Source organism: Phocoena phocoena, chromosome 10 (genome assembly GCF_963924675.1).
Source record: "Phocoena phocoena chromosome 10, mPhoPho1.1, whole genome shotgun sequence".
In the NCBI taxonomy this organism is placed as follows: Eukaryota; Metazoa; Chordata; class Mammalia; order Artiodactyla; family Phocoenidae; genus Phocoena; species Phocoena phocoena.
Window position 1 is genome coordinate 91,161,064 of NC_089228.1, and position 19,549 is coordinate 91,180,612.

General features: G+C 38.6%; 1 protein-coding gene across 1 annotated transcript in view; it reads right to left on the reverse strand.

Annotated features, from left to right (window-relative positions):
• Nucleotides 1-19,549, reverse strand: part of RNF144B (ring finger protein 144B) — a 64,841-nt gene that overhangs the window by 16,970 nt on the left and 28,322 nt on the right. The window contains exons 2-3 of the mRNA XM_065886169.1: nucleotides 16,416-16,520; nucleotides 5,848-5,908 (exon numbers count right to left, since the gene is read on the reverse strand). Of these exons, the coding sequence (XP_065742241.1) occupies nucleotides 5,848-5,908; nucleotides 16,416-16,520 (166 nt within the window). The remainder of the gene's footprint in view (nucleotides 1-5,847; nucleotides 5,909-16,415; nucleotides 16,521-19,549) is intronic.

Here is a 19,549-nt window from a genome sequence, read left to right on the forward strand (position 1 = left end):
AAATAGCTACACAGGAGCTCTGGTGAGATAAGACCTTAATAATTAGATAGAAATGATGGAGTGGGAGCATCTCACCAAGGGCAAATGCAAGAGCAAGATGAAATTTGAAGAGCCGTCTCATAAATGTTAAGGCTCAAAATGAAAGGAGGCTTTTGTAGGGACTTCCCTGGTGGCGCAGTGGTTAAGAATCTGCCTGCCAATGCAGGGGACATGGGTTCGATCCCTGGTCCAGGAAGATTCCACATGCCACGGAGCAACTAAGCCCGTGCGCCACAACTACTGAGCCTGCGCTCTAGCGCCCATGAACCACAACCACTGAGCCCACGTGCCACAACTACTGAGCCCACGCACCTAGAGCTCATGCTCCACAACAAGAGAAGCCACTACAGTGAGAAGCCCACACACCAGAACGAAGAGTAGCCCCCCTTGCCCACACACAGCAGCGAAGACCCAACGCATCCAAAAATTAATTATTTTTTTAAAAAAAAGAAAGGAGGCGTTTTGTGAAAAATGCTGAGAACAAAAGCGCTTTCAAAGAAAAATGGAACCATAGCTTGAAGCCACATCTGGAATTGCACGTGGCACACACAGATACTCAGTACATAAATAAGTACATATTGAATACATGAATGAATACAGTAGGATTAACGGATGATAACAGGAAAATAAAGCCCTATTGTATTCACTTTTTTTATGAAGGAGAACAATAATGGCATTTAAACCATTTGTAAGAGTCTCTAGCCACTTGGTAACTATACAAATATCCAAGAACAGACACATTCACCCACCAAGGAACTGAAGCAACTTGCAGTTACAGTAAGTAAAAAGGATCACGAAAATTAGAAAAAAACTCTTAAGGACTAGAAATGCATAATCTTAACTCAACTTTCCAAAAAACTAATTTGAAAAAGTAGGTTCTGGAAACAAGAGACAAACAAAATTCTAGCCTTAATAATCAGACATGTGCTTTGAGAACCAGAAGAGAGTAAAGCAATAATCACTAACACATGCCAAACTCAGTATTCCCTTTTCTTTGTTAATACTGGAAGACAGACACAGAAAACACACAAACACAGCAGTAGCCAATGGAAAAATCACAGATGGATGAAAAGTGGATTCACAGAATCCACAGAATCAATGCCAAGTTGACACTTCTCTGCTTTGTGTAAACAGAGTGGTGATTTGGGCCCATTTCTGTTCAAAAGATTTTCCCCACAAAGATGCAGATGAAAACAAAGACACAGAAGACAAGCTAATCATATATGTAACATAATGTAGAAGAAAACTAAAACACTGGATGACAAACTAAAAACTAAAAAAGAACTTGGTAGGCAATAAGAATTGGACAAGACTAATGATAATTTTTCTTACTAAGATACAGAGCTGCCACTAATCTGATTCTACATTTTTTTCAGAGTAAAAACAATCTCTCCAATTCTATCTGAGTCCAGCCAATGAGTTTTAGTTTCCACCAGTTAGTCATTTAACCCCTTCATAATATTAGTATTTAATACATCTCAAGATCCCCTCTTAAGGAGTTCCACATAAAATATTTTCATGACATAGACCTCAAAGTCACCTAGCTGGTAAGTGTTGAGTTAGAGGTGAATACGAAGTCTATTATGTAAAACGGAGGTATACAATTTAGATAAAGATTATTCCTATCAAGTAAACTGCATTTACTTAATTCTTACTTGGAATTAAGAATTATTCTTACTTGGAATGTTATTAAACTTATTCTTACTTGGAATGTCTATTTTCTAATAATAATTATTTATAATGGATGCTGAGGAAGAATTACATGAGTACAAATTGCCTTCCAAAATCACCTAAGATCAAAACGTCTCTGGGTCTCAGTTTCCTTTTTTATAAAATGAGGAAGTTGAACCAAATCATCATCAGATTTAACAAATTTCCAAATTTAAAATACTTCCATATGGGACTACCTTGGTGGTGCAATGGTTAAGAATCTGCCTGCCAATGCAGGGGACACGGGTTCGAGCCCTGGTCCAGGAAGATCCCACATGGCACGGGGCAACTAAGCCCATGTGCTCTAGAGCCCGCGAGCCACAGCGACTGAGCCCACACACCGCAACTACTGATGCCCGTGCGCTCTAGGGCCCACGTGCCGTGCCTAGAGCACACGTGCTGCAACTACTGAAGCCTGCACGCCTAGAGCCCGTGCTCTGCAACAAGAGAAGCCACCGCAATGAGAAGCCTGTGCACCACAACAAAGAGTAGCCTCCACTCGCTGCAACTAGAGAAAGCACACATGCAGCAACAAAGAACCAATGCAGACAAAAAAATATTTTTAATTAAAAAATACTTCCATCCTTTACAATAGTATAAATGTCTAATTAAATTACAGAGTTTTACAGTTTGGCAGTTCCTCAAAAACTAAACATAGAATTGCCATATGACCCAGCAATTCCACTGCTAGCTACGTACCCAAAAGAATCGAAAGTAGGGATTGTACCCCGATGTTCACTGTAGCATTATTTGCAACAACCAAAAGGTGGAAACAAGCCAAATGTCCATCAACAGATGAATGGATAAACAAAATGTGGTATATGTACACAATGGAATATTATTTAGCCATAAAAAGAAGTTCTGATACATGCTACAACGTGGATGAACCTTCAAAACATTATACTAAGTGAAATAAGCCAGACACAAAAGGAAAATACTGTATGATTCCACTTATATGAAATGTCTAGACTGCAAATTCACAGGCTAGAAAGTAGATTAGAGGTTATCAGGGGCTGGGAGAAGAGGGGAATGGAAAATTATTGTTTAATTGTTATAGGGTTTCTGCTTAGGGTGATAAAAGTTTAGCAAGTGGATGGTGGTGATGGCCGCACAGCATCGTGGATGTTCTTAATGCCATTGAATTGTACACCTAAGATGGTGAAGTGGTAAATTTTATGTTGTATTTATTTTACAATAAAAAATTATAGAATTCAAAACATTTTATAGATGAGGAAGCTTGGACACACCTATATGGTCCTAAGCAAGTCTCAATCTCTCCAGTTTTCAGTTTCTTCATCTATAAAATGAGAATAATAAAATCAGTTGTCAATTCATGGCATCTGTATGGGGCATATGCTTAGAACTTGAGAGAAAAAATAAATTCCATGTATGAGTAAAACTATTTGATCTATAATGCATCAGAGATATGGAAGACCACCTATAAAAAAAGACTGACTCCAAAACCTGCTTAACTTGTAACCAGACTGAATATATTATCACATCTAATGAAGAAATAAGACAGTCGGAAGTAGGGTTGAAAACAAGAACCTCGAAAAGTCCAAGTCACAAGGCAAAGTGTGGTAGCATCTATCCAAGCACTATCCGGGGCAGAGTAAGAGTCCTGGCCAATAATCTTCCACGTGCACCTTGCATATGACAAGGCTATTCCTATTGTAAAGATGGATAGGGCACTTACCTGCATATTACTAAGCGAAAGAAGCCAATCTGAGAAGGCTACATACTGTTTGAGTGCAATTATATAACATTCTGGAAAGGGCAAAATTATGAAGACAGTAAAAAGATCAGTGGTTGCCAGGGGTTAAGGGGGAGGAAGGGACAAACAGGCAGAGCACAGAGGATTTTCAGGGCAGTGAAACTACTCTGTATGATACTGTATTGGTAGATACATATCATCATAAATGTTTCCAAACTCACAGAATGTACAATGCCAAAAAAAATGGATGTGGCCAATTAATTTCAAGTGTTCTCATCCCACTGACAACAAGACAATCATAACATCTATTTCAATCTGAGGATATCTCCTAGAGAATGTTATGATTGTCTCATCTTAGAAAAAGGGAATAGAAGCAGAACAGTGAATATACTTTATTAGCATTTTTATTACCAACAACCTAATATTTTGAACACTGAGATACAGGAAGTACTCAAGGAAGTGTTTTATATGTATTAATTCATTTAATCCTCATCTGAACCCCATGGTATAGGGACTATTAATATCCACATTTTACAGGTGAAAAATTGAGGTGCAGAAATTAAGGTCACACAGCTAGTAAGGGGTGGAGCCTCCATCCCCACACAGGCTCTTAGCCACTATTTTTAGAATACACTAAAAATTTATATTCATCAGTGAGAACCAACTCACAGAAAGTTTTAATTCCTGATACTATTAGAATCTGTCTAATTAATTGCAAAAGACATTTTATTTAATAAAATGTTTGTAAACAATGAGGAATAAGGCCTGCTACTGACAAGATGGGGCAATGTGTGGGTGGGGAGGAGGTCGATGGTCTGGAGGAGAGATGCATCTGGGGCAAGGGAACCCTATAAACGGGCTGAGCCCTGGTTACTGAGTGGGACTGGTGAGATTGACAGGTCTCACCATTTAAGAAGTCTGAAAATCCAGCCTAACTCCTTTGACTTTCTCCAGGTAAGAGCCCTCAAATCATGGCACTGCTACCAGCCACATCCATCCACGGGGTTAATGCCTATGTTCCAGCAGTAATTTATTTTTATAATGGAGGATATTGGGATAAAATGGGAAAATGGCAGGGCAGATGTCTGATACCATTCACCAGCATCTGATGTTATAATGCTCAACCTAATCAGCCCACGTGGATGGATTAGGGAGGGCCAATATAAACTACCCCATCATTAATTCCTCTAGTTAGCTCAGAATCTACACAGGACAGTGTAGATGGCGTATCAGGCTATGTCTTCATCCATTAAACCTAAAATTCATTTGACTCTTCTGGTTCTGATTCTATGTTCCACAACATCCTTTTTGCATCTTCCTATAGGGCAAAAATGTAATTCAAGTAATGTAGTCCAATAATTTTTAAATAAACTCCATATATCAGTCTTATAAATTTAGTTAAATGATATACCCATGAGAGATGAATCTGCTTTTGGCTTGCTGAAAAAAAATAAGCCTGTGAGACTGAACCAAACTTTGGTCAAAGGTAGTGAATGTCATCCTGCGATTCTCCTGCGAATATTCCTATTCTTACCCCCTTTATGCTCCACATGCTCTTTTTTATTTTTTCATGTAAGAATTATCTGTCAGGGTAATTGCAAAAATTAAATGAGATAAATTTTTTACCAAATTTACTGGCACATTAAAAAAAAATGTTCATTTCTTCCCCTACCCTCTTACCGCTAGACTTTATTAATCCAGATTAAAAAGGTAGCAATCAGAAAAATGTACATTCATGCTAGATTAGAGTTGATTTTTATACACTCAACGAGGCCTATGAGTTCCAGAGGAAACAATTTTCTTCTACTTCTCAGATATGGAAAAGTACACCAAAAAATAATTCCTACAGATAAAAAGGCAGTACAAATAGAAAAGCTATATAAATTACCCCAAGTCTAAAGTCAGAAAGAAAATTAGTCCGATACATTGGAAATAGCATTAGAAAGATTACTCAGCCATCACTCTGACTGAACAAGAACAAACGGTGACTATTACAATGAGCAGTGAAAATGTTTGGATGGATGAATGTTTTGAAGTGATCTTCAAGAGCAGGGAAGTTGGTGGTAAAACCCATTTTGAGGGTCACTTTCTTTGTCGTGAAACTACCCAACTTTTGCAGAACTTCTTTCACGTGAGCCCAATTAAAAATACAAAACAACCAACATAAGGAAAGTTCTGTTTCCTGCCAGTCTGCATTTTTTTTTCCTGGCTGTGGCTGAGAAAGTTGAAATTTTATGTTGCAATTACCGTTTGTCTTTTTCTGAGTACCCTGGTGGCTTTTCTGACAGCTCACAGCTGCCTTAATCTTCCACACAGGTTAGGGTTAAGAGGTCACATGTAAAACCACATTCACCATCAGGATAAAAAGAAGAGTGTTTACATACCTCGTTCAGATTTTAACCGCTGATAAAGCTGAAACTGATCCACAGATACCAAACAGGCAATCTGAAAGCAGAGACATTTAAAAGGTGAGATTTCAGTCATCACAGAGCCCCGAGTTACCAGTCTTTTTATGATCCCTTTTTCTTGTTTGGCTTACTGGATCCTCTCTATACCAGCTGTCCACAAACTTCTTTTTCCTTATACTGTTCATGCAGTAACAGAAGCAGCCATTCCCAAATCATCCCCAGTCCTCTGCCATGGCTAGGATTCGCTGCTCAAGGCATCAGTTACAGAACTCAGTGATCACCTCCTGTTCTTTTATCAGCATCTAACAGGACCAGACAACCAAATTTTTGGACTTCCCAAATTATCTGGGCACGTATACAAATGATACTCCTCTTCTCTTTTAAGGCATTTTTATTTTTATTTATTTTTTTGCGGTACGCGGCCTCTCACTGTTGTGGCCTCTCCCGTTGCGGAGCACAGGCTCCGGACACGCAGGCTCAGTGGCCATGGCTCACGGGCCCAGCCGCTCCGCGGCATGTGGGATCTTCCCGGATCGGGGCACGAAGCCGTGTCCCCTGCATCGGCAGGTGGACTCTCGACCACTGCACCACCAGGGAAGCCCTTAAGACATTTTTAAAAGATTATAGTTCTACTGGACATCATTCTTTAAACAAAGCCTGAAGATTCAAGTGTAGGGAGTAGCTGGGGTGACTAACAACAAAAAAAGATTATAGTTCTAAGAACTAAGACTAGGCTAAGATAAGCTAAGACTAAGATCAGGTAGATACTGTCTCAGGAAAAATGAGAACTTCATTAATCACCTAGGAAAGAGTACTTTCTAAGCAACAGAAAAATCATTTCTTCTGACGAAAATCACCTCATGGGGTCTTTGGTGGTCATTCATTGCCATCCATGCCCTGGTAGAAAAGAAATGCCTGAGATATTTCTTGTGGCTAGACTCCCACTTCCATTTCAGATGCCACTAGGAAAAAACAGTGATTCACATCTAACTAAATGACATTTCAGATTAATCATTTTTAAATTGCATTTCAAAGGCAGATGCAGGAAAAGCTAACTGCTCTTAAACTGGCATTCTAAAAATAATAATTCCACTGACGTCAACATATAAATATATTGACATTGCTTAAAAGACTTGTAACTGAGAAAATCAAAGGACTTTAGATTAGGTTTTCAGACATTCGGCAAGTTGATAAAGGACACAGTCTTAGCCTTGGCAATTCCAGCTGTAAAACATGACATATTTTTGGTATAAAATATATCTAGATGAAAGTTCTTGCAACTAATGGAAGGAAGTCTGCTTTGAGAAAACCCTTAAAAATGAGGCATCTAAAATGTTATTTAACAAATATATTTTAAAAGGGAATGAAAACAGTTCTCCCCCTCACAAAAAAATTCAACTTGTTTATTTTGCAAATGAATTAAACTAAGTTAGCTAAAATGTATGAAGAACCACAAAATGGGCAAGTTCAGCCTTCTATGTGCCAAGTAAAATCTCCTAAAATGTAAATTTAGTTATAACATTCTTTCCAGTTGGGGGGAAAATGTTGCCTTTTCATCTGGCACCTTAAATAAAAGCTCCTTAGCAATCACTGGAAAAAAAAATCATGGTTAATTTTACATGATGTGTATTTTACCATAATTTTTTTAAAAGTATGGCTAGGCTTTTCTCATACTGAAAGCCAGTTTTGTTTCATCTGTTATAATACTATGTGGGCATCTTTCCTGAAAGACAAAGGTGTCTCAAATAAAATGCAGAGTTGGAGACAGAAGGTACAGCTCGTGAAGAGATCGGAGGCATTAAGAATCAGAGTATAATTCTTGACTTCGTCACTGATTCACTGCAGGTGGAGGACAAATACTCTAATACGACATTAACTTTTGGGCCAATGGTACTTGGGGAATGATGTCATCTGGGCCTGAGAGACCTCAGTGATATTCTAGAAATCTATTTTTAACAACACGCCCCCCCCCCCCTCAAAAGAAGCTACTTGAGGTCTTTGATTCTGTAGGACAGTCTTGTTTGTACTCTAACTGCCACCACCTAATATAGTTTCTGGACTGATGAAGACCTTCTTCAAACCCCTGAAAGGCAACCCCTAAAAATTATGATTTTTTTCAATGACAAGCAATTTATGTAACAGCTAAGTCCAACGGAGTTGATGGAAGACAAAGCAAACAGGAGATATTTTAGACACAGATGAAATTCTAATGAGAAAAAGGATAGAAATTAATGCAGTAAAAAGTCAACAATGATAGTGATGGAAGTTAATTTTAAATTAGAAAGATAAATTTCATCCGAGGACACATTACTGCCATCAGGGAAGTCAGAGGTCTCTAACTTTTTGTCTCTTACTCTACCTTGTATCTCCTATTTATTATTTTATAGCTCAAAGGTTTGTATGGAATTAGGTCTTAATATGGTATATCAATTTTTCTATTGAAACGTGTGATCAAAAAAGTTAGTTCCATCACTTCTCACTCACACAAAAAGTTAGTTCCATCACACTCACTGTTTGATCCTTTTGGAATAAAGTTAACACAAAACACACCAGTCTATTCTCCAGCCCCTACCTCCTGGACTTCTTTTCCATATACTCATTGAGAGTCTGTTACAGGCAAAGCATTGGCTGGAAGCTTGGGATACAAAAGAGGACAGAGATACCAAAGCTGACTTCAAGAAACTTAAGTTACTCAGGAGGCAATATGTACATATAAGTTTAGAAAAAGATCTATTCCTTGATCTTATCATTTTTCAGATTTCATAGATTAGAGGTAATTTTCTGAAATATTTTTATATACTTTGACTTTAGATGAGAGAAAGCTGAACCCAGTTAAAAAAAAAAAAAAAAAAAGCTGATCCAGAGTATTAAATTCCTGGTTCTGTTACTATGTGGAGCTAAGTCATTATTGCTCGAGGTCTTTACAATTATAAAATTGAAATAAATGTGTTAGGATGATTACCGAAGGTTCAATCAGGCCACAGGTTAAGGGGCTACTGCTTAGAAAAAAGAAACAAATCAAAAGGACACTAAGATTGATTGCAAAACTGAAAATCCTAGAGAATAATAAAAGAGATTATATATAATGAGGTGTCTTATGTATTCAATTATCCTCTTCCTGCCAACAAACAAATTCCAAATCATTCAAAACCACACCAAGACACCTTTTTATTTTGAAATAATTTTAGACTTACAAAAAGTTGCAAAAAATTGTATAAAGTTCCTAAATGCCATTCCCCCAACTTCTAATGGGAACACCTTACATAACCATAGTTAATTATTAAAATAATAAAATTTACATTGATACAAAATAATTAATCTGTAGTCCATATTCAAACTTCACAAATTGTCCCACTAATGTCTTTTTTTTTTTTCAGTCCAAGATCCAATTCAGGATACCACCTTGCATTTAGTTGCCACGTCTCCTTAGCCTTCTCCAGTCTATGGAAGTTCCTCAGCCTGTTTTTGGCTCTTATGACCTTGACATGTTTGAAGAGTCCAGGCCACTTATTTTGTACAATGTTCTCCAATGTGGGTTTGTCTGATGCCTTCTCATGATTAGGCTGAGGCTCTGCATTTTTAGCAAGAATATCACAGAAGTGATGTTGCGTCATCAGGAGATACATGAGGACAATCTGTCTCATTACTGTCGATGTTAACTTTTTAACTTGATTAAGGTGATATCTGCCAGATTTCTCTACCCTTTGTAACCAGCAAGTATCCTGTAGTGAGATATTTTGAGATTCTGCAAATACACTGTTTTTCATCATACGTTTTCCCACTAATTTTTGTATCTATCAATAATTCTTGCCTATAATAATTATCACTGTGTTACTCGCTTAATAATGATTTTCTATTTCCATCATTCATTTCTGCATTTATTAATTAGAATTCTATTATAAGGAAGAGTTGTCCCTTATCCCTCATGTATTTGTTTATTCATTTATTTATTTAGGTCGATATAGACTAACATGGCTTATGTTATGCAGTGAGTTCTAATCCATTACTAACCAGACTCATATTTCTTAGAAACAGAAATTTCGAAGTATTTTCTCATCTATTGAGAGAACTCCCCCCCTCAAATCAACTACTAAAATATCCTGAACTTGATTTAAAGTGATTTTTCGTTATTTGTCCTTTGAAACTTGTACTAACCTACCTGTTAAACAAAAATTTTCCTCTCCTCCTATCCAAAGACCACGTTTTCTCCTCATCACTACTGAAACTTTCCGAAAAGAAAAAAAATTTTCATTCAAAGAGAAGGCAAATTCAGTTTCATTTTAATAGAACAAAAACAATAATAGAATAATAACAACAAAAGGCTACTAATTACCTGCAATCACTGTCTTTTTTGTTGTTGTTGTTAAAAATGAACCTGGGGGTATTTATTCAATACCCAGTTCCTACTCTGATGAAAGTCTTCACTTTTTCACCCCCCTCCACCTACAGCAGAACATAGGCAGGGAATTCAGAATATACGTATATGCGGGGTGCTGGAACTATTATATATAACAGTTAATTGGATATAGCTAAAATCCACAAATGAGAAGAAACAAAAAGGCACACCCTTGTGGACCATTACTAACTATGACCATAATATTTGAGCAGACATCACCACCTACAGTGACACTAACCCTACAAAAACCAAAGGAAAAGAAAGAACAGACAGGGAAGCCTGCTTGCCAGAGAAGCATTAATGCTAAGAGTACACTGTGTTCTCATTATATTGATAAATACAATATATGCTGTCTTTTAGTTAGAAAAATAAAATGGTTAAAACACAAAAGCTAGGGATTGGCTTTCATGTATGTACTACCCATCAAGTTCTGGAAAGCCAGGACAGAAGAGGGAAAAAATAGGCTGGACTTTACTTAGGTTTGACCCTTTAAGTCATACTTCTGCTATGGTTGCTCTTAAAAATTAAAGGAACAGGCTGAACATAGAATACAAAAGATCCGTAGATCTGGAGATGAAATTGACCACAGAAATTGATCATTACAGCATGTCAAGGTTTTGGCAATTTTTGAAGGGCTGTGACTTGCAAAAATACTGGTAAGAGAAATAGTACTGGCCTTATGGATAAGTGCCCTATCACACTAACACAGAAACTAAGAATGTTTCCTATCACAACCCAGAAAATAAAAACTGGCCCATCCACCCATTCATATGACTGTAATAAACCAAGCGCACACTAGCTATCAAATCCTAGCTGAAAAAACAAGAGGGCATCATTGTCTGAGAGCCAGAAGGTATGGCCCATTGGGGAAGCAAAAGATGGAGGAGACCTGGAATTCCAGGGCCAGGAATCTTTCAGAAAGGGCTGCTTTCGCTCTTCTTTTTCCACCTGTTCTGCAGAGGCCTCAGTACATCTTCCCACATCATCCCCCGCCTCTCTCCCTCAGCCCATCAATGAGTAAAAGGGATATGCCCACGTGCACATCCACGTGACACATTCACCCCACCGCTGCTGAGTCTTCTTATATTTGCCTTTACTTAAAGAAGCTTAGAAACATTACTCTCCACTTATATGCAGTTTTTAAAAAAATTATATAGCTATACCTTTTAAAAAAAAAAAAATCATTTATTTATTTATTTTTGGCTGCATTGGGTCCTCGCTGCTGCGTGCGGGCCCTCAAACAACGTTTTAAATATGTTCTAAGACAAAATTCAGCTTGGAATCTCAAAAACATCTATTAACTCCAGCATGGCAGATTCCTTTATCCTGTGCCACCCCAAAGTTTTATTCTTCTCCAGCCAACAGGGAACACAGTCGAAGGTTGTTTATAGACATGCTCAGTCTCTTCTCATTCAGGTCCTTAAACTACAGACACATCGATATGGACACTTGCCTGGGCATCCTCATTTTTCCTCTGCCCCAGCTTCATACTCAGATAATGGGGGGATAAAAGAGTTAAATGAAAAGATGGCAAGTGGAGACAGTGCTAAAGGGTGATTTAGGGGGAACAACTGGATCTCTTATAATTCCAGCAGCCTTTACATAAGCCACTGTAAACAAACACGTGATATGAGTAAAAACTGTATTTATTTTGCAAATATAACTTCAAATTTCTTGGCACTCCACTCCTCCATCCCCCCATCCCAGTCCTTCCACAGTGCCCCACCCTAAATCCCTTCCTATAGCAATTCTGGAGCTCCCGTTCTTGACAAGAACAGCTGCACCCATTCATCCTCTGGGTATGTGCTGTGGCACCAGCAGTAAAGGCAGGTCATGTCAGTGCCCCAGGACCTGGAAGGAGTATTGGTGAGTGAGAAGCTGTTCCCTGCCATCCACTGCCAGCTGGCAAGGGGTAGAAGTTCAACTTCTCAGGCCGTGTAATGGTAGGTATGTGCTCCACTTAAATTTTTTTTTTAATATGTATTCTTTTAAATTTATTTTTGGCTGCGTTGGGTCTTTGTTGCTGCATGCGGGTTTTCTCTAGTTGTAGCGAGTGGGAGTTACTCTTCGTTGCAGCGCATGGGCTCTAGGGTGCGCGGGCTTCAGTAGTTGTGGTGCATGGGCTCAGCAGTTGTAGCTCTTGGGCTCTAGAGCGCAGGCTCAGTTGCTCTGCGGCATGTGGGATCTTGCCGGACCAGGGATTGAACCTGTGTCGCCTGCACTGGCAGGCGGATTCTTAACCACTGCACCACCAGGGAAGTCCCTCGCCACTCAAATTTGACATGGCCCAGACAAATGGGTCAGGTTCTCCCTGTGGTGGTACGTTACTTCCCTAACACAGTAAGGAAACTGCTTAAATGAGTCATCACCTTTTAAACAGGGCTACTAACTTCAAGCAAAGGCCTTGCCTGAAGAAATGCTATCAGGACCAACCATCTGTGTCCTGCCTTTCATAATTCCATGTTGGACAAGATTCCTGGATCAAGTGCATTCGAAACGCCGCTGAGCAACAGCTGAAGTACCAGATGACGCAAGTAAGGTTTTCCTTTTCCCCCGGGGTCCCAGTAATTGTGCCTCTAGGGCACAAGTCCTCCAGTCACTGACTCCCGCCAGCTTCCATGACATTGAAGGGAAGCTGCCCTTTCTGCTGTTTCTTACGTAAATAGTATTTGGGTTGGGCATTGAATGCTTTGCTGATGAAGCTACTCCTGATAAATAGAAGTGAAGGGGCAGAGCCACAAATGAGCCAATTTGGGAGCATTACAGCTTGCAGGAGACACACATATGAAGCACAGTCAACTCTGTGAGCTACACCTACATAGGAAAGCATTCAGAGGTGTCCTTTGAAGATGAAAAATTTTATACTTACATACATTTTGTAAGACAATGAACGGTGAAGAACCATATATCGTACTATAAATAGCTGCAGCACAAAGGGAACCTCAGCCTTAACCAGAATTATTCTTAACAAGCAAAGTATATTTATGCGTTACCTATACAAATAAATACTTTTTTAAATGACGGAAGAAGCAGTCATAGAGACAGAATCCAGTCGAGCACAACGTCGAAAAGCCCCATTGTGATATACTCAATAATATCTAGATTAAGAGCTATGTGATAGAATAATAATAACTGTATATGAGAAAAGCTTGAGGTCAAGTCAGAAAGGGAGATGGTACAGCCCAAGCTCATGTGTGTAAGGTATTTGCTTTGAAAGGAATAGTCCCATATAAACTGTCGAAGCCACCAATAGCTCCATTATAACCTACTCATTTCTCAGTTCAAAAATGAGAGACAATCACCACCACCACCACATTTTTTTACTCTGAAAAAAAAAAATAGTGGCAAGTTAATTAAGAACATTTGATTACTATAATTCATGCCCATCTTCAGTCAGGCTCTTAGCCAGACCTACGAGTACAGAAATGGTCCTTTAATGTCCTGGAGTGTCTCTTACTTACCTAATGGGAAACAGACTTTGGAGAATGTAAGAAGTACCATAGTTTAGTTTGGAGTATGTTTTCGTTCTGTTTTTCAAATATCCTTTTGTCATTTTTAAGAGCCATTATGGGTTTATTTGCTTTTAATGCAGCCTAAAAGTAAAATTGTTTTTCGAGTAAAGCTGGGTAAATGGAATCAGCACTAGGGAAGTGTGAATGAACACGTGAACAGAGGGAAAAGTAAGGATTAAGAAGGAGAAGAGAACTACAGGGGAAGATGACCAGGGAATGTCTATACTAAGAAAACCAGAGAAGTTAGACTGTTCTAGAGATCTCTCAGACAAACCATGGCCTGTCTTCATTCATCTGTACAACATTAGCCCTAACATTTGATATCCAAAGTGTCAATGGCGAATGGTTACCATTCATTCAAAGTCTAGAACGCCACTATGTAATGAGCTTTCTGCAAAGATGGAAATGTTCTGTTCTGTGCTGTCTAACCTGGTAGCCACAAGCCACATGTAGCTACTGAGTACTTAAAATGTGATCAAAAAAAAAAAAAAAAAAAAAAAAAATGTGATCAGTGCAAACAAAGGAATGAATCTCTAACTTTAATTTTAGTTAGATGTAAATAGACACCTGCAGGCTTATCTAGAAGAGAGACTGGGATTCATTTCAAAGGCTTGTTTAGAAACGTCACTTCATTTATGTTTAATAGATTTTGCATACATGAATTAAATAAGATTCTATGGCAGACAGGGCTCTTGCTGCCTGTTCCGTCTCACACTTTTTCCTCTTATAATTATCTGGCTCTTTATCAGTATAACGTCTCCCTGCTAGATCAGAAGCTCCAGGAGGACAGCACTGGGACTGTCTTATTCACCTTTCTGTCCTGGCCCAGAACAGGGCCTGGCACATTGTACACTCAGTAAAAAAAAGGAAGCATACTCCCTGGAAGGCTTATGTATAGAAAGATGCTCCTACAAATCTGGGTCTCATTTTAAAAACCACTTCCAAGTTGCACAGATCAATAGTATTCTTGGTAGATAACCTAATTTTTCCCCATTTTAATTTCCTCTGCCCATTACTCACACAAAAGTAAACATTTCTCACCACAGGATGTACATATTCAATACTGCCTTTTTATTTTAAAAATTCAATTTATTTCATGATTTTCCTAAAATGAACAACTTCTAAACCATTATGTATTCCTTTTATTCTTCCCCCCAAAACACTTCAAGCTCAATTGTACCACTTACCCGATATTTCATAAGCTAAACACAGGGCGCTCAGATGCAGATTGGTTTAAATATGGTCTATAACACCTTTCTGACTGCTTTGCGTACAAAGCAAAGGATATGTATGTAAAGCATATATATTTGTATACAAAGCATATGTGTGTGTATGTATCGTGTTTACATACACATATTCATACACACACAGGCACGTATCCACATACATACATATCCACACACCTATATATCTATACACATATATGCACTCTATTGGGCTTTCAATTATCAAGTCCTTTATCATGCATTCTATTTATCTACCTAGTTCTACTCTTAAAGCCATGTAATTTGTCAGAAAGTATTGGATTGGAATTCTAGCTCTTCTGCTTTTTAGATATGCACTCTTGGGCAAATTACTTAGACACTCTGGGCTTCAGTTTTATAAGTTTGTTGAAAGGATTAGATGGTATACTGGTTAAGAAAGCAACTACATGAACACAGACAAGATTTAAAGTGAGCAGGGCCGGAAGGTTAAAAGCAGATTTAAGGGCAAGCTACTAATCAGGGATTGAAAAAACAAAGGAAAGAGATACATCACAGTCTTAATACAGTAGGAGAAGAACTCACTCAAAAAAGACGTTTCTATGCCTGATAAATATTGAATGAAAGGTCTTTCTCTGCTCTTTGGAAATGGTTCAACTCAGGCTACCTTTGCAGAATCACAATAATTTATATTATCTATAACCGTGGCTAATCTGTCACCTGTTTATCTGACTATTCAGATAAGGCCACTGACTATTCAGCCTCCAAACCTCACATTTGGTAAATTTCTAGCACCTTAGCCTATTCTAGAGCTTCTTCAACAATCAGAGGGCATTTAGAAATAGAACCAAAGTAAGTAACAGCTTTAACAGTTTCTATAAAGAATCCAAGGTATGTAGCAATAAAGTACTCCTTTAAAAAGTTAACCTCTGGGGACTTCCCTGGTAGCACAGTGATTAAGAATCTGCCAGCCAATGCAGGGGACACGGGTTTGAGCCCTGGTCCGGGAAGCTCCCACATGCTGTGGAGCAGCTGAGCCCGTACGCCACAACTACTGAGCCTGCGCTCTAGAGCCCGCGAGCCACAACTAATGAGCCCGTGTGCCCAACTACTGAAGCCCGCGTGCCTAGAGCCCATGCTCCGCAACGCGAGAAGCCACTGCAATGAGAAGCCCGCGCACCCCAACGAAGAGTAGCCCCCACAACTAGAGAAAGCCCACGTGCGCCCAGCAATGAAGACCCAATGCAGCCAAAAATAAATGAATAAATAAATTAATTAAAATAAATAAGTAAATAAAACATGATCTTAAAAAAAAAAAAAGTTAACCTCTGTATTTTGTTTCTAGATTCCCTGGCAAAGAAGTACATCAAGAGTCAAGATCCTAGGAAATCATGTCAACAGGAAAGAGGGAAAAATCAGTGCAGTCATCCATACCTCAGCTTCCTGTAGGGTCCCGTGGTTTAGGCACACCATGTCGGGGCAAGTGATGGGAGACCCACATCCTTCTCGGATCGCCAGCTGCATGTACTGTTTCAGACACTAGGAGTTAAGAAGAAAAAAAGACAGATAATTACCCACCGCATTACAGAAGCACCAAGGTTATATAACCGCCACTGCCTCTTCTTCCTTAATTGGCAGACCTGGGGCTCTTGTACTCAGGAAACATAAGTTATCATGAGTATGAATAATACTAAGAGCCATCACTCTAGAAAGAATGCAGAGACAGGTAATTAATTATGTATGACTTCGTCCTAAGAATACTAAGTTTATCCAAGGCAACAAGTCAATGCCTGTATGCTCACACATTTTATCTACCATAGATTGGGAAAAGGAGAAATGTTCTTTAGCACTAATGGCAAAAGCCTTCTTTGTACTTTTTTTTTTAAACTTACATGACTTCCCGGTTCCATTTTTACGCAGTGGTCCTCTCCCTCAAAATTTGCCAGGAAGTAGAACTCTGTGACCCTCATGCTGAGCTTGTCAAACAGAATCAAAATAAGATTAAGGCACTGACTCCCCTATGAATACTCTCAATAGCAAATACACCTGGAAGAAGAAGTGTCAAAGACAATTTGGGAGAATGAGACCTTCTCAGAACTATAGACCTTGGTAGATGCTATGATGAGGAAGTTTGAGGAGAACCCGGGGAGAGAAAATATTGGATAGGAAATAAGAAATCCAGAGAGAAGAAGTAGAACACCGTAGACAAACTTGGTCTACTCATTGCCTGTTGCGTGTGGATCTTGGGCACTGGGTGGAGAGGTGAGTCAAACTGAAAAGGAACTGAGAGCATTATGAAGACCTCCAACCCCTCCCTTCTCCCTTCCAACCCATCCCCACAGGCCCACAGGGAATTAAAAGGCATAGTTCTGGGAGATCAAACTCTTAAGAAATTCAAAAGCTGGCTCCTCAATTTCTACTAATTTGCTTATAATTGGTGAGCTCTTTTCTATATGCATGATGAAAAACAATCAAGCTCAAATGTTTGAGGAAGACACCCCCCAAAATACATAAGCGTCAATAAATTAATGACTCTTACAAAGTAATGATTAGTCATAATTTGGCTCTGATTTTTACAACACTATACATTTATGTATCCACCTGCTACATTAAAAATACTGCTGTCGCACCTTTTATAAAAGCTTAACTAGTAAATAAATCCTAATGACATAATTGTGAAATCTTTTCCTTCCATTGACCATCTTTATGCATTTTCCCTGTCTGAAAATAAAACTACCACAATTGTATTATTTCAGAAAAACAATCATGCATTTATCTGATTGAAGTTACTGTTACAATGTAGTAATGAATTAATGACTAAGGCAAACCATTTAAACCATACTTTTAACTCGGTAAATACTTAAAAATTCCCTTTTCCAAGGAGTCAGTTTTTTATCACAGAAAAAACTAGAAAATAACCTAAATATCCAAAAAAGAAAAAGGCATCAATAAATTATACTAAAGTCATGCAACAGAATGCTGAAGAATCGAGAAAAGTATTTTCAAATGATGTTTAAAGACATGGGAAAATGCTTAAGATTTAGTATGAATTGCAGAATAAAAGATGATTTAGTATGAACTGGAGAATAATCAATATCTGAGAACAGAGTCCTCTTAAGTCGCTCTTCCCCTACAACCGACCACGTATAGATATATTTTAACTTTCACTTTTTTGCTCAAGAGAAGAGTGAACAATCACTTGCTCTAGGAGTTACTACGCCAGACAAGGTCTCCAGTACGAGGAAGAATGATAAGAAAGCAGTAGCAAGGAAATGTGGGGAAGAATTTCAACGTACAGGCAAAACTCGAGAGGAACTGCAAAAGTGGCTAAGAAAAATAGTGTCACACTAAGGGACAAATAAATGAGTAAATGATGTGAAGCCCTGCCCACCCAGCTCTGCTCCTGAGGACCTCTCGGCCTTCCAACTGCCACACAGATTCCAGCGTTCCTGCCTTGATCTCTCCCGCTGCCACTTGAAACTGGTGTAGAAAGAGTGAAAATGTATGGTCTCTAGGCTCAAAGGGAAGATATCTGAGAAAAACAAAGTGAACAGTATAATAAGCGTCAAAGCCCAATATCTGGGCTCTAGCCTCAGTGCCACTCTATCAGGTGACAATGGGAACATTACCTAAACCATGACCCCGACTTGCCTCCCTTAATTTTTAAAATGGGGACAATAATACCTGTTATGGCTACTTCACAGGGTTTAAAACACTCATACGCACAAACACAAAGCTAAAATTTTGTACATGGAGGCCCTTCAGAAGTGTGCAAAATGCAGAATATTTAGTCATATTCCTACTGCATTTCACCTGGTCTCAGACTTCTAAAAACTTTGCGGAGAAATGTTAATCCTTTAGCCTTCTAAGATTATTCTTTCTCCACTCCCTTCAGGAAACCCGTTAAACCACTTGTGGTAGAGAAGCTCCATAAACAGAGCAGATATTTATAAGAGAACATCACACACACCTCTATCCAATCCTCTCTGTAGAACTATTTATTTGCATCTATAGAAAAGGCTTAGAGTTAAATAGGAACTAAAGAGACTATGTGAGTCTTTATAGGCAAAAAATTCATCTCAACTTATACTGCAAACTTGTAAAGCTGAAATCTAAGTTTTCCCAAGAGTTTATAATGTATGTTCTATTTGCTAATGTAATGCTCTTAGATACACTGCAACCAGGATACAAAAACCCAGTGAATTTTGAAGCTTCCCACAAAGACTCTCCTGACCGCAATATTATCTGACCTGTGCTTTTAGGACAGAAGTTAGAGGTGTATACACTGACTACAGCGTCTAAGTATATAACCTTTTTTTTTTTTTTTTTTTTTAAATTCTGAGAAACACTGCTTCAAAATAGAGATTCGTAAGTGCATGTTGCTAAGTGATGCTACAGCACAGGCACTTGACACTCCCTCACTACAGGCATGCATTTCTATTCAAAGGCAAAGAGGGAAAACAACCAGCCCAAGTTACTGCCTCTTACTGAATTTTCAAGTAACTTAGGTTCATTATATGTCTTCTATTAGCTTTCACAAAAATTTAATCTCAAACCCTCCCTCTCTT